Source organism: Fundulus heteroclitus, chromosome 8, assembly GCF_011125445.2.
Source record: "Fundulus heteroclitus isolate FHET01 chromosome 8, MU-UCD_Fhet_4.1, whole genome shotgun sequence".
Lineage (NCBI taxonomy): Eukaryota > Metazoa > Chordata > Actinopteri > Cyprinodontiformes > Fundulidae > Fundulus > Fundulus heteroclitus.
The window spans coordinates 3,909,900-3,926,241 of record NC_046368.1 but is presented as its reverse complement, the minus strand read 5'-3'; the positions used below and the strand labels follow the sequence as shown (position 1 = coordinate 3,926,241).

Sequence of the window (16,342 nt, the reverse complement as noted above, 5' to 3'; positions counted from 1 at the left end):
CGTTTTGGTGACCTTAGGATCATGTATCTGCTATTCGCGGATGACGTGGTCCTGTTGGCTTCATTAGGTCGTGATCTACAGCTCTCACTAGAGCGGTTCGCAGACGAGTGTGAAGCGGCCGGGATGAGGATCGGTGCCTCCAAATCCGAGATCATGGTTTTGAGCTGGAAAAGGATAGAGTGCCTCCTCCGGGTTGGGGAGGATGTGCTGCCCCTAGTGGAGGAGTTTAAGTATCTTGGGGTCTTGTTCACGGATGAGGGGAAGATTGAGCGGAAGATCGACAAGCGGGTTAGTGCTGCATCTGCTGTGAAGCGGGCGCTGTACCAGTCTGTTGTGAAGAGAGAGCTGAGCCAAAAGGTGAAGCTCTCGATTTACCGGTTGATCTACGTTCCTACCCTCATCTATGGTCACGAACTTTGGGTTGTGACTGAAAGAACGAGATCCCGGATACAAGCGGCTGAAATGAGTTTTCTCCGTAGTGTGTCTGGGCTCTCCCTTAGAGATAGGGTGAGGAGCTCAGTCATCCGGGGAGGACTCAGAGTAGAGCCGCTGCTCCTCCACGTCGAGAGGAGCCAGTTGAGGTGGCTCGGGCATCTGGTTAGGATGCCTCCTGGACGCCTCCCTGGTGAGGTGTTCCGGGCACGTCCCACCGGGAGGAGGCCCAGGGGAAGACCCAGGACACGCTGGAGGGACTATGTCTCTTGGCTGGCCTGGCCATATAGACGGTAAGAAACATTTTTATGGCTTTTTAGGATGTTTCCCAAAGGATACAAATACAACAAAAAGAGAATCGGACCCAAAACTGAATCCTTAGGTACTCCACAAGACAATGTTGCACTGTCCCAGTAAACTTAGTTCATAAAAGACCTGTCTGATAAGTACAATGTCAGCCAGTTTAACACTGTGCCAGAAATACCAAACAAGTCTCTCAGTCTGTGAATAAGAACAGTATGATCCATGGTGTCAAACACTGATGTCAAGTCCAATAAAACCAGTACAGAGCAGTGTCCAGAGTCTGCTGCCATCAGCAGGTGGAGGATACAAAACAACAAAGAGAATAGATTTTGTTGCTTTGCTGTTTGGATGAGGGGAACTAAGGGTTAAATGTTTAAAAGAATTGTAGGTATTAATTGGGCTGGAACTAATTAATAAATTAGACTAAAAGATGGTTGCTACTCCTTCTCCTCTTCCCGTAGATCTGGGAATGTGTAGATTTAAATAATCAGGGAGTTGACTCATTTATACTAACGTAGTCCTCTTGTAGCCATGTTTCATTGAGAAAAATTAAATCAATCTGATTATCAGAAATCAATTCATTATCTAACAAAGTCTTTGGAGGGAGAGACCTTATATTTAATAAACCACATTTAATGTTTTTTATTTTTTGGTTCAACTTGAGTTTTATTGATTTTTGAGATTTTTATGATTTGCTCCTTTTTAGATCAGTTTTTAGCCTCGGCTATCTACGGACTTTGCCTCCAATTCTGACATCCTCAGCTCCAAAGCTACACAAACACTACATTTATAATGAAGCATTATGTACTGTTATCACTAAAGGAGGCAGAGGAACAAAGGAACATCAGACACAGAGAGCAGGAGAGACTTAGACAGAGAAGCTAATGGAAGGATAGGCGAGGAAGCCACGTCACTGATATATAAATGCTTCTCCACAACTATTCCAATTATTCCTCACTTTTATCAATATAGCTAGTCTAACTATTGCCATCATGCAGGTTTTACAAATGCACAATGACTGCCCATTAATAAGGGGGTGGACCTGTTTTGGTTGAATTTGCATGTTATCTAAGCCATTACAAGGCCTTTGTTGGGCAGTGGTATAAAGCTTCATATTTAACATTACTCCAGACTTTTTGAATTGAGAAAGCTTCCTGGATAGGAAGCGAAACATCTTCAAACTACAGAAAACCAGTCCAGTTACTTTGTTTTTTACTTTTTTTGGAAAAGAATATAGCTGCAGATGTAAAATGTTCGAATAGAAATGCATACAAATAGCAAGAATAGCTGTGCTCTGCTTTTTTTAGCAACTAAAAATATCTGTGGTCCCATCATGGTCTGATTGTGAAACAAAGATGCAAGGGCGTAGGTTTGATTTGAACTTTGGTAGGGACACCTACACACAAACCTTCCCTGGTCTGACGTCATTGATCCTACGTAGTATGCATGCTCCTATTTTTTAATGCTTGACTTGAGTGTCAGGACGCGTTTCGTCTGTCTAAAGAGAAAAGCAGTATTTTTTGCAAAAGTTTATAAACATGACACACACTAGATGCTGTTTGTTAACGTTAAAGCATCACCGCATCTGATGAATGTTGAATTGGGACTTTTTTCCATTTGAACTAACAGCAACAGAGACAAACGGTAAATATGTGCCTATAAACCAAATATTGTCACAATATGTCTGTTGTCTATCCTGTAATTTCTTTTGAAGATATAGAAATGCGCAGAGATAAACCCCACCCTTATTTTTTTTTATCTAAGATACTCTGTCTGAATCATAAAACACAGCAAAATTATACATTGAAGGGACTGCATTTAAATTTCATGTATTTACTCTGCACTGGAAGTAGAAGTGTCACTGACACTGACAGCATTTCAAATATTAAATTCAAACAACAAATGTACAACTGGCTGTAGTTACTCTCTTTAGCCCATTTCATGTAATTTATCTTAACATTCCAAACACATTTCTTACATCATATATCTGAAGTGTAGATAACAGTTTCTCCTTACCTAAATCCTCTCAGACAACTTAATTATTTCCCTAACAATAGTGAGTTGTCAATGTTTAAATGTGCAGTAAACCTTTATACATAAGGAGCATGGAGGACCCAATACTGTACTTTGAGTAAGATTGTGACACCAAGACTGAATTGTTTCATGAGTGGTTGTCCATTTCATCATTCAAATGACAACATATTAATATACTATTGGCATATACTAGTAAGACTATTAAACAACAGCAGATGAAACTTTAAGATATATAAAGGCCTATATTAAATTAATTTTGCGACCACATCAACAGATTAAATAATTTCTTACTGTTTGGTGTACCAAATTACCCTTGTAATGGTGTAATATTTTATGGGCTAAGCCACTGTTGATGAGAATGTCTAGCTCCGGCCCTGGTTTGAACTAATTTACTAATGGACAGTGTGAAAATCTATGTACGTACAATAAAACCAATGTAAATAGCGTTCCTGTTTTATTTGTCTTTATCCTAATTCTAGAAGTAGAAATAGTCAAATAAATAGCAGTATTATTTTGTGGAATCCTAATCATGCTATCAATTCAATTCAATTTAATTCAATTTATTTATATAGCGCCAAATCATGAAACATGTCATCTCAAGGCACTTTACAAAATCAAGTTCAATCATATTATACAGATTGGGTCAGATTATACAAATTGGTCAAAAATGTCCTATATAAGGAAACCAGTTGATTGCATCAAAGTCCCGACAAGCAGCATTCACTCCTGGGGAACCGTAGAGCCACATGGAGAGTCGTCTGCATTGTACATGGCTTTGCTGCAATCCCTCATACTGAGCAAGCATGAAGCGACAGTGGGAAGAAAAACTCCCTATTAACGGGAAGGAAAACCTCCGGCAGAACCGGGCTCAGTATGAACGGTCATCTGCCTCGACCGACTGGGGTTACAGAAGACAGAGCAGAGACACAATAAGAGAGACAAAAAAGCACAGAAGCACACATTGATCCAGTAATCTGTTCTACATTAGATGGTAATAGCAGGTGATCTGTCTTCTCTGGATGATGTCACAGTTAACAGAACGCCAGACCAGGTGTACCTACTATGAAGAAAAAGAGAGAGAGCAAAAAGTTAAAAGCTGAAATGACGACAGTCATTTCAATGTAATACAATGCAAAACTGGAGAACAGTAGACTGAAGAACAGTAGAAATCAGTAGAGTGAGAAAATTAGACCCTGATGTCCTCCTGCAGCCTAGGCCTATCACAGCACAACTATAGAGATAGCTCAGGCTAACATGAGCTCTACTAACTATAAGCTTTGTCAAAAAGGAAAGTTTTAAGATTAGTCTTAAAAGTAGACGGGGTGTCTGCCTCACGGACCAAAACTGGGAGTTGGTTCCAAAGGAGAGGAGCCTGATAGCTAAAGGATCTGCCTCCCATTCTACTTTTAGAGACTCTAGGAACCACCAGCAGACCTGCAGTCTGAGAGCGAAGTGCTCTGTTAGGAACATACGGGGTAATCAGAGCTCTGATATATGATGGAGCTTGATTATTAAGGGCTTTATACGTTAGAAGGAGAATTTTAAATTCTATTCTTGATTTAACAGGAAGCCAATGAAGGGAAGCTAAAATTGGAGAAATATGATCCCTCTTGTTGATTTTCATCAGAACTCTTGCCGCAGCATTTTGGATCAGCTGAAGGCTTTGAACTGCATTTTGTGGACTTCCTGATAGTAAAGAATTACAATAGTCCAGCCTTGAAGTAACAAATGCATGGACTAGTTTTTCAGCATCACTCCTGGACAGAATGTTTCTAATTTTGGCGATATTCTGGAGGTGAAAAAAGGAAACTCTGGAAACCTGTTTAATATGAGATTTAAATGACATGTCTTGGTCGAAAACAACACCAAGATTTTTAACTTTATTACCAGAGGCCAAGTTAATGCCATCCAGATTAAGTGATTGATTAAGAACTTTATTTTTTGAAGACTCTGGCCCAAAGATTACAACTTCTGTCTTGTCAGAATTTAAATGCAGGAAATTTAAAGTCATCCAGCTTTTGATGTCATCAAAACATGACTGCAGTCGAAGTAACTGATTGGATTCATCAGGATTTATGGATAAATATAGCTGAGTGTCATCAGCATAACAGTGGAAATTAATCCCATGCTGTCTGATAATTTTGCCTATCGGAAGCATATATATAGTAAAGAGAATTGGTCCAAGGACTGAACCCTGTGGTACTCCACAAGTGACCCTAGAGTTTGAGGAAGATTTATTATTAACATGGACAAACTGGAATCTGTTCGACAGATAATATTTAAACCAGCCTAATGCTTTTCCCTTAATCCCTACAGTATGCTCAAGTCTTTGTAGGAGAATATTGTGATCAACTGTATCAAATGCAGCACTGAGATCTAACAGGACAAGTATAGACACAAGTCCATTATCTGAGGCCATGAGAATATCATTAGTGACCTTCACCAGAGCTGTTTCAGTGCTATGATGAGCTCTGAAGCCTGACTGAAACTGCTCAAGTAGGTCATTACTTTGTACATGTTCACATAGTTGATTAGCAACTACTTTCTCAAGAATTTTAGATAAGAAAAGAAGATTAGATATAGGTCTGTAATTTACTAACTCATCTTGATCAAGAGATGTTTTTTTAAGTAAATGTTTAATAACAGCTACTTTAAAAGCCTGTGGTACATATTATAACTAAGCAAAAGTAAACAAAAAATAGTTGTTTAGGCTAGTTTTCTTATACTGTATATTCTGTAAAATAAATTACACCTGCTATTTATACATTAACTGCCTCGACGGGTCGACAAAAAATGAAAGCCATAATAGAAATTAAATATTGGTAAAAGGGAAACCCTCACCTTTTTCAGCCACGGCTGTGGCTGAGAATCGGAATTTTTAATAACCTGCAGTCTTTGCTTTTCCATCTTTCCAGCAGTGTTCAGAACTCCTGCCTGGCACAGAATATTTAGTTTTATAAAAGATATTTGATTTTTTTTTAATAAAATGTATTATACTTCAGAATTAAATGCTATTTTGAGATGCTAGCGTTAGTTACTTTCATTTCTCCAGTTCAACAAATCAAAACTATCTCCTGCTTCTGTTCAGAACTGCACTAAGCAGCTTTCACATATTATAGTGCAGATAATATTTAGTTTCTTAACTGGGACTAGTTTTGTAGCCTGATATTAATTGTGGTGACGGCAGTATCCCAGTTTGAATCAAAACTTAAATTTTGCGCACCAAGCAAGCATAAACACGCAATAGAAAACAGCCTATCAGGAAGAGGAAAGGCGCGATTTAAGGCAGCAAAACCAATGAGAGTGAAGTTAAACAGCACACAGCACAGTCCGGTGTGCTGCAGATTTAAAGGGACAGGAAAGAAAAAACAGGCAGTGGAGCTGCGCACAGCAGCGTTGAAATGTCACCCTGGGAACGCCGAGCGCTTCAAACAGAGGCGCTCCGGGCGAACCTGTGCATGTACGCACATCTGGCAGAGCCGAACCGAACACGCAGGAATACTCTGAATCAGTAATTTTTTACTGCGCACCTTTAAAAATGGCCTAAATACACCACTGGTATGATCAATCAGCTCGTCTCCAAATAAGCTTCTTCACTACTGTAACACACAGCTGGTTCTTCCCTCCTGGCTCAGCTTCTGGGTCCTCCTTCATCTTACCTCAATCTCTGTCCAATAACCTGTGCCCTGTCCATTTAAACTGTTCAGCCAGCTTTCCTAACCTGACTGTGTTAGTCACGCCCACACCTCAACAGGTGACTGTCATCAAATCAAGAGGTTCACAGGGGAGTAAAAGAATTCTATGCAAAGAAGACTAAAATCATGCAATAAAATCATGAATTTTGAAATATCTAAAACGTGCAAGATAACAAACAAAAAACAGGACAAACACAATGAAGTCCACATAAAACAACTACACAAACATCCACTGTATGACATTCATAAATGTTTTTTTTTTATTGTTCAGTATAATTCATAATTTATTTTATTCTCATTCAGCAGTGTCCTCCTCTTTGACAAAGCTTGTTAATGTTAATGTGACATCGGGTTTCCCTTAATTATATTATTTGTGCAGTTCAGGGCATGCAGTTTTGTGTCTTATCTGCTAAGTGCTTGGATAATAAGGAATTGAGAGCTCCTGAGTTTAATATCATTTTTCTTTTCTTACTGGTAATCTCAAACAGAACTACAGTTTGACCTCCAATGAAGGTAAATACATAAATTCTAGTACAATTCAGTCATTATTTATTAATTAACTATTCATGATCAAGGGTAATCATTTAACTCAACATTCCAGTCTTGTAAAATGTGCACTGTTCATTACAATTTCTAGAATTGTAATGAACGTTTATATATTACTAATAGACAGATATTGCTTATTTGAACTCCACTTTTTGGTTAATGTTATGGGACTGCGTCCATCCCAAAATTTCAGATGACTGACAATTTCGGTCATGTGCGGTGCATTCTGATATATCAGCTATAGAAGGCATTAATAAGCTGGTATATATATATATATATATATATATATATATATATATATATATATATATATATATATATATATATATATATATATATATATATATATATATATAACTCTTTATTTAACGTTTTTCTTTACAATGAAAAATACGACACAAACAGAACTTGGGGCACTTATCCATAGATGAATAAAAAGATAAAATATTACAAGATATTAAGCTTGATTATGCTTCCTTATTCTTGTATTTCAGCCATTTAGACCAGCGTTTATTGTAAGAATGTCCTCTTATGCATAAAAGATAGGTCAGTTTTTCCATGGAGTGGATCTCCTCAACCACTTCCCGCCAATGATCCAGCTTGGGAGAGAGTTTCTTTAGCCAGGACCGTGTAATAGCTTTTTTGCTTGCAATGGATACAATTTTAAAAAGGTACTCGTCTTCTTTTCGAAATACTTCTTCAGATATCAGCCCCAGCAGAAAAACTCTGGGGTCCTTAGGGATGACATACCCCAAAATTATGCCGGTAGTCTGACAGATTCCATCCCAAAATAAGGTGCCAACTTTGGGCAGTACCAAAATACATGAGAGTGATTGGTATTCTGAAGGCCACATTGTTTCCAGCATTGCTGTTCTTTTCCTCTCTGTCTACTAGTAATTTGAGGTGTAATGAAGTTTCTGATTAGGCATTTCCATCCGAATTCCTTCCACCTTTTAGAACTGGTGGAAGTCTGTTGTGTCGCACACATTGAAACCAATCACCCCCTGAAATTGTTACTCCTAATTCCCTTTCCCATTTAGCCTTAATATTCAGGGTGTTATTTCCATTATATTTCTGCAACCCTCTATATAGTTTGGAAACAGTTTTACATGTAAGGTGAGAATAAGCATTTGTGAAAAATTTTACAATAGTATTACCTTCAGCAGGAACACTCTTTTTTATTTTAGTGATGTAAAAATGTCTCACATGAAAGTATTTAAATAAGTCTCTGTTCTCAAGATTATACTCCTTTTTCAATTGTTCAAATGTTTTAAAAGTGTTACCATCTACAAACTAGCACAAAGCCACGAGTCCTCTATCTTTCCAACCAAAAAAGGAGGGATCCAATTCTCCTGGCCAAAAGTTTGAGTTACAGGAGGGCCACATCAGGAGTCCAGTGACATCTGCCAATCTGTACCTGTCCACCACCTCTTTCCAGATTAACAATGTGTCTTCAACTATACCATTCCCATTTTTCTCTGTAACTATTTTATCTCCCAGCCTTGATTGGGGTTGAACACCGCCTTGCCTAAGTTCAATCTGTTTCCATCCAGTCTCCATTTCCGAAGAGCACCAACAGACCATAAATCTCATCTGAGATGCGTAATAGTATTCCCTCAAATAAGATGGTATACTTTTTATTGCACAATCTACATGTCATTTGAAGTGAGGATGTTACTAAGTTTATCAGCCAAAATCAAAGTGGTCTGTCAGTACTCCTTGTGAAAATAAATACAACCTGAAACATTTGTTTATTTATTAACTGCAGATATGGATCCAACTCAAAACACCATCGAAGACCTGATGCTGAGGATACATCACTACGAAGGTATTGACCGATCCAGAGATGTCTGTCTCTTTACAAAGGATGGAATGCCCCTGACAGATGATGCCTTCTTCAACACATGTAAGTTTATGTCAGCTTGGATTTAAGTGTCACTCATGTATTACATTCTAAAAGAACTAAAGACATCTTAACACCATTTACAAAAGTTAAAAAGAACCATTAAAATGTTAATGTGTTTTATTGTAGATCAGTTAACAGAATTCCAGGATTAATTTCCTTCACATAAATATATGCTGAAAGAACACCATGTTGTTTCTTATCCTGTAGCAGGAAGATTTTTATTGCAAACATACTAGATAGATAATAGATAATACTAAATTAAAAGTCTACCATTCATGTGTGGATGAAATGGGCATTAAGAAAATATTAGTATTTGCCAAATAAAATGTACCCAGAATGAAAAATAAAAAATGAATAACATAAAGTAAGAGATGAATGTAGCACAGGTGTAAAAGTCCAGGGGCCTACTGCATGAAAGCGTATGCAGCTCTCATACTAAAAGTTGGCGGTAGGTAGAAATCCTGCAACTTTTCCAAAAAATTCAGATGTACGAAACTGTGCATAGACGGGTCACCGCATATGTTGCCTAGATAAATCCCATTTGCGTGGAATTGGACTCATCTGCACGTGTACCTAGGGCTGCCCTATCCTTGCCCCTGATTATAAATGCAAATCAGTGAAAGACACCCACCACATGTCCAAATAACCTGGCGATGGTGCCGTCAGACACGCTGAGGGAAATTTTTTAGTGGATGACAGCAAACCAACAGCTTCTTGAGTGACATCAGGGACCCATTAAAGAAACTGTCTAAACATATAAAGTTTGTCTGATTGTACCTGTTTTGTTCTACAATGTCTATCAAATAATTTTTTTAACATGTCCTGTCTGGCTGTGTAGCACTAGGAATTGCTTTCTTAATGGCAAAGAGAGCCCAACAGATATACTTTTAGAAGTGGAGCATTACTGCTTTCACTACTGTGCTTTGCATGATACATATGCAAAAAACATGATTAGATATCATTTTTGGATTATTTCAAATTCAATGAACAAAGAGAGACAGAAAGGAAGAGAAAAAGATTAAGCAAACCATTATAAGGGAGCAAAGGTGACAAAAATAAAGCAGAGGAAAAAGAGAACAAGATAACATCCTCAGTGTCTGCTTCTAACCTTGCAGAGAGCTATATAAAAAGAACAGCAAAACCAACCAAGAAAAAGTATCACAGGTACAAACAACCAACGCTTTGATAAAATAACAATATTTAATACAAGATAAATAATGACAACAAAGCTAATTACGGTGTTAATCTGTATAGAAGTGAATCTGCAAGCACTTGGTTCCAAGCACATGTGGGTGTGTTTGGGACTGCACTTTTATATGTAAGGTTTATCCATAAGAAAAATGCTAAATAGTGGTTGTGAGGAGCCAAAGACCCACCCCCAGAGCACAGAGGCAGACACCGGGGATACCAGAACCCCAGAAGTCTGAAATGGCCTCCAGAGCGCAGGAGCCCAAGAAGGACACAGAGATAGCTGCCTCCCCCATTCCAGATAAGAGCAGAGGAGAGGAGAAATTAATCTGCTGGTCCAGGCCTGTTTTCTTTTTAAGTGGGAAGGAAAGAGCCCCTCAGAGGATTCACATATTTTACAGTTCTCAGCACACAGACCGATGCGCGTTTACATCTACATGTGACAAAAACAGAGGAATATTCTCCATTGTTACATCTGATTGAAGTTGTTAAACCATTTTGGGGTGTGTAACCCCAAAATGATGATATAGATTTAAACTATAAAATTTCAAACTCATGAAAAAACTTCAGGTTTCATGCTAATTGGATTAAATAAAATAGAATGGTGGTATATTTCAGTGGATTTGTTTATGTGGCTGCAGCACATTTTCATGGCAGGGCAAAGTTTTGTGGATTGTTGCGACTTCTGCATACTTTTAGGCAACGTAAATTTTTTTACATACCAAATTGTTAAACATTGCACCACAAGTTTTTTGTGCGTACGCATGCTTCATATATGAGGTAGTTTCTAATCCTTCGTATTGAATATCCGTAGAAAGTTGAGAGGAAGACAAAGTGGGGTAGGACATGGTATCAACAGCAAAAAGGATAATTGCTCTATTAACACAAGGAGTTGATAGAGCCTCGATTCAGTGCTGATTGCCTCTATGCCACGCCACGTTCTTGAAGTTACTCATGCAAAATAATGGAATTTTATTAAAATGTAAGACATAATAATTCATAATAGCATAGCTAGCTGTCACTTTATAGAATGATATAAAATGCTATGCAATTGCATGAATGTACCAGACACATGTCCTCTGAGAAGCTAAAAAGTGTCCAAATAGTCATTGGCAAAATTTTAAATGTTTAAGTTAATTGAAATGTCTGTTAATTGAAATGTGTAATTTGCATGAATGTGAAAACAAACATTCCCTGAGAAACCAAAAGACATTAGCATGAGAGAGATAGTGTACATTTCTTAATTGGATCAAGAACCTGTGGAACCAGTAGCATGTTTGTAAACAAACTATAAACTGGGCCAGTGGTTTATTTGATTTTCAGCCGGGGCTAGTTGCCGTCAAAGCTTTGTGAAAGAAGCTGAACTTTATGCTATCCACACACTCCACCACCTCCCCAAGTATGCATAGGGGAGCGTTTTCAGTCTTCCTGGACCTCCTGTAGTCCACTATGACCTCCTTGGTCTTTCTGGTGTACAAGATTTGGTCTGGATGGAATGGGTGATGTGTTAGGAACAAAAAATGTAACATCATTTGATGAAATTGACCAACCCACATAAGGCTTAATCTGAAGTCAAACTGAAAAAAAATTATGTGGCCAGCTAGTCCTATTTGCAGAACTCAATACAGCAACTCACAATAGCACCACAGAGCTGGGCATTAAGTACGGGGCCTAATAGAGGACGTTGGGCCATCAGTCTTCTATCATAAAGACTGTTTCTAAGGATTTGTCAGAGACATTCATACCAGTCTCATTGTTTCCCCTCTGACACTGACACTGATTGACAACCCCCTATACTACTTAATTGACCGGACATATGTGTGTATATATATATATATGTATATATATATATATATATATATATATATATATATATATATATATATATATATATATATATATATATATATATATATATATATATAGATATACACATAGATAGGCACACAGGATATATTCTTGTATTTGAAACTCTGAATGTATCTATCGGAACAGCCAGTATGAAGATCACCACTGAGCTATGCCAGATGTTAAAATTTAAATGTTTTTAAATGCTACGCAGATTGTCATTAGTTAACGGTAAAATCCTTTCAACAGGTAATTCTGGGACAGGCCTATAAATGCATTAGGGCCAGAATTGGTTTGAAGCTAATAGTCTACAAGGGGCAAAGGCACATTTCATATGTATTTGTTCTTCTTTTACAGGGTCCTTACAAGATAGACACATTGAAAGTGGACAGGAGATTTATGCAATATTCACACCAAAGCAGAATGTGAAATCAGCTCCTGCACTTTCACAGCGGACAGATTTTCAAACTAGTGGAACAGACACGGTTCGATGTCATGTCATGCTCAAGGTGAGTTTATTGTAGACCAGCATTTCGCAAAGTCTTAACTTTGGTCCAAATCAGAATTTAATGGCCTGCTAATGCAGATCCAGACCATGGTACGGAAAATGCAAGCCGACTTGTGCAATTTGACATAAAAAATATGGAACATCATAGTATTTGGTAATTTGTGCACTTGATTCAATTAAATTCAATTTAGTTTAATTTGTATAGCGCCAATTCATTAAACATGTAATCTCAAGGCACTTTACAAAGTCAAATTCAATCAGATTATAAAGATTGGGTCAGATTATACAGATTGGTCCAAAAATGTCCTATATAATGAAACCACATTAATTATATCAAAGTCCCGACAAGCAGCATTCATTCCTCCTGAAGAAGCGTAGAGCCACAGGGAGAGTCGTCTGCATTGTCCATGACTTTGCAGCAATCCCTCATACTGAGCAAGCATGAAGCGACAGCGGAAAGAAAAACTCCCCTTTAACGGGAAGGCAAAACCTCCAGCAGAACCAGGCTCAGTATGAACGGTCAGATAGCTCAGGGTAACATGAGCCACTCTAACTATAAGCTTTGTCAAAAAGGAAAGTTTTAAGATTAGTCTTAAAAGTAGACAGGGTGTCTGCCTCACGGACCAAAACTGGGAGTTGGTTCCACAGGAGAGGAGCCTGATAGCTAAAGGATCTGCCTCCCATTCTACTTTTAGAGACTCTAGGAACCACCAGCAGACCTGCAGTCTGAGAGCGAAGTGCTCTGTTAGGAACATATGGGGTAATCAGATCTCTGATAGCTTGATTATTAAGGGTTTTATACATTAGCTAAAATTGGAGAAATATGATCCCTCTTGTTGATTTTCATCAGAACTCTTGCTGCAGCATTTTGGATCAGCTGAAGACTTTGAACTGCATTTTGTGGACTTCCTGATAGTAAAGACTTGCAATAATCCAGCCTTGAAGTAACAAATGCATGGACTAGTTTTTCAGCATCACTTCTGGACAGAATATTTCTAATTTTGCCGATATTCCGGAGGTAAAAAAATGAAACTCTGGAAACCTGTTTAATGTGGGATTTAAATGACATATCTTGGTCATACCGGATCAGACCAGGTTTTCCCCCATAAAGTTTGCCAGTTATAGATCTAGCCCACGTCGTTTTCAGGACACCACTTAGGCAACCAGCGGTTGAATGATGACATGCAGCTAAACATGTCATCACTGGTCAGATCAGGCAGGGGACCAGAGAAAATTACAGAGTCCGACATAGTTTTAGCAAACTTACACACCGAAGCAACACCAACTTTAGTGACCTCCGATCGGCATGACCGGGTGTCATTACCGCCAGCGTGAATAACAATCTTACTGTATTTACGCTTATCCTTAGCCAGCAGTTTTAGGTAAGATTCTATGTCGCCTGTTCTGGCCCCTGGCAGGCATTTAACTATGGTCCCTGGTGTCTCTAGTGCCACGTTTCTGACTATAGAGCTCCCAATAATTAGGGTTGGCTTCTCAGCGGGTGTGTCGCTGAGTGGGGAAAATTTGTCAGAAACGCAGACGGGTTGGTGGTGACCTGGGGGCTGGAATCTAGAGTTATGCTTCCTACGAACTGTCACCTAGCCGGCCTGCTTACCCGGCTGCTTGGGTGCTGCTGCTGGAGGACCGCTACGTGAAGTTACTCTATGTGGCTCCGCGCTAGCAAAGGGGCGGCTATCAGCTGGTTTTTCAACAGCACGGAGACGGGGCACGCACGCACGCACGCACACACCAAAAAAAACATGAACTTAACTGTATACTTCGTTCTTATATGCCTTTTATGTTATTCAATAATCTGCTGTTTACAGAAATATTTTTTTGTCCTCCAAACAAGTCTTAGATGACTTCACTTCATAAATGTGGTTTGACCCTCTGAATCTGCTGGCGGTTCATTTGCCATCTCTGAGAAAGGCTTTCTTTTTGCCGTTAAACGCACAACATTCACTCAATCAAAATCAGCCATTTTTGTTGGCCATAATGCAGGATCATTGACATTAACGGGGTGGTCCGTCACTGAGCCACTAGTCTCAGACTCTCCGATCGGGTAGCAAGCCCCCCCCCCCCCCCCCCCCCCTCCCACCTGCACTTCTCTGTTATCGGCAGGGATGGCTCTCTCTGCCTCCTCCTCAATCACACGCTGTCTCTGGATGGGCATTATTCCTCTGCAATTTCGTTCCTAGACCTGTTCCTGACTCATCCTCAGTTTAAAAAAAATGTTTACTAATAAAATCCCTCAAGCCTTTCATGTCATCTTCTCTTTTTCTCTTTTCTGTGCACCTGTGATTCTTAGTTTGAAGCGGAATTAACTTTCAAAGTTGCAGCCAGCCGTTGTCCTAATGGTCAAACCATTTTATGTTGTTTTAATGGCCCGTTATTTAAAGAAAACATATTACATTTACCTTGTGCAGATATATATATATATATATATATATATATATATATATATATATATATATACATTTTCAGATATTTTCTGAAAAATGACTTCTGCCTGTATTTTAATGGAGTGTCAGTTTTGGGCCCCCCTTTTGTCCTGGGCCCGGGACAATTGACCTGTTTGTCCCCCCTTGTCAGCGGGCGTGATTACATGTACCATTATCACTAAAGGAGGCAGAGGAATAACTAAACATCTGACACAGAGAGCAAGAGATAGGGGGAGATTTAGACAGAGACGGAGAAGCTGATGAACGGATAAGGGAGAAAGCCATTGTGAGGCTAAAGCTAGGCTAGCGACCTCTTACCACACCGAGAAAAGCAACCGGTGTGGTACAGGTGGAGTTCCAAAACGTGAAGTGCAGCAACAGAGAATGGTAGCTTTGTATAAATTAAAAAAAATATCAGTGGCTGTAAAAGCAACAGAACAAAAAATTACTTTTATAATGCTCGTATCAAATGTGTACTACTATTTTAAAACAAAAATACTAAGAGGTATTGTTAGCTCTACATAAACATTAAATTCTCTTTTTTATTGAACTGTTGATATTGATTAGACAATTTTTATGTTTTGTTTCCTTTGTAATACATGGAATCAGAGCCGGCCCTGAATAGAGGCAGTATAGGCAAATACTATTTGGGACGCCCAATGAGAGGATAATCACCTCTGTTTAAACTCGATTGATCACTCAATATGTTGCGTCGTCAACAAGTAAACAGAAACAAGGTAGGTTCTTTCACAATATAACAATGTAGGAATTTTTGAAAAATCTATTTTATTTTAATTTTATTAGAATGTAAGGTTAAAAATAATTTAGCCTTCTCAATACTAAATGTTAAAAAGTTTTACCGATTTTCAAAAGCACTGAAGCCCATTCAATAAGTGAAACCAGCTATTTTTTTATTTTATTTTTTATTTTTTACACATTGCCAATGTTATTTTGACTTTTTTTTTTAGCCGTGCAGATTGGAAGTATTGTCCTGCTCGTTCCACTTGACCTTGTTGATATCCTAACAGTATTCTACCATCACCATCTTTTCTAACATCGGGTTTCCTATTTTATTTTACACTGCTATCCTTAGATTATGATTAGTGATCTTTGTAGTGATCACAAAGTCAGCTAACAACTTTTCACTATTTTTGGGGAAAACAGACTCCAATATGCTGAGCCTGCCAGAATTTGTATGCCCTTCCAAATACGGAGTAACATTGTCTCACATTCTTGATTTTTGGACTATAAACACTTCTTATAATGAATATAATTAATATTTTCATCTGACTTAGAATGCGCCTAAGAGGATGGGCGTCCATGTCCTTTAAAAACAGTAGCGCACCAACTACAGGTTGCTCAAGGTTCAGGGGGATATGAAAAATATCGGGGCCAGCCTCTGACACCAACCTGCCAGAATTTATGTGTATCTTGTTTCATT

The 16,342-nt window shown here is 38.5% G+C and overlaps 1 protein-coding gene across 1 annotated transcript in view; it reads left to right on the top strand.

Moving 5' to 3' along the window:
• The first annotated feature begins 8,780 nt into the window (after positions 1 to 8,780).
• The window catches only part of LOC118563889, an 82,486-nt gene continuing 74,924 nt past the window's right edge, over positions 8,781 to 16,342 (top strand). The window contains exons 1-2 of the mRNA XM_036139959.1: positions 8,781 to 8,916; positions 12,310 to 12,461. Of these exons, the coding sequence (XP_035995852.1) occupies positions 8,781 to 8,916; positions 12,310 to 12,461 (288 nt within the window). The remainder of the gene's footprint in view (positions 8,917 to 12,309; positions 12,462 to 16,342) is intronic.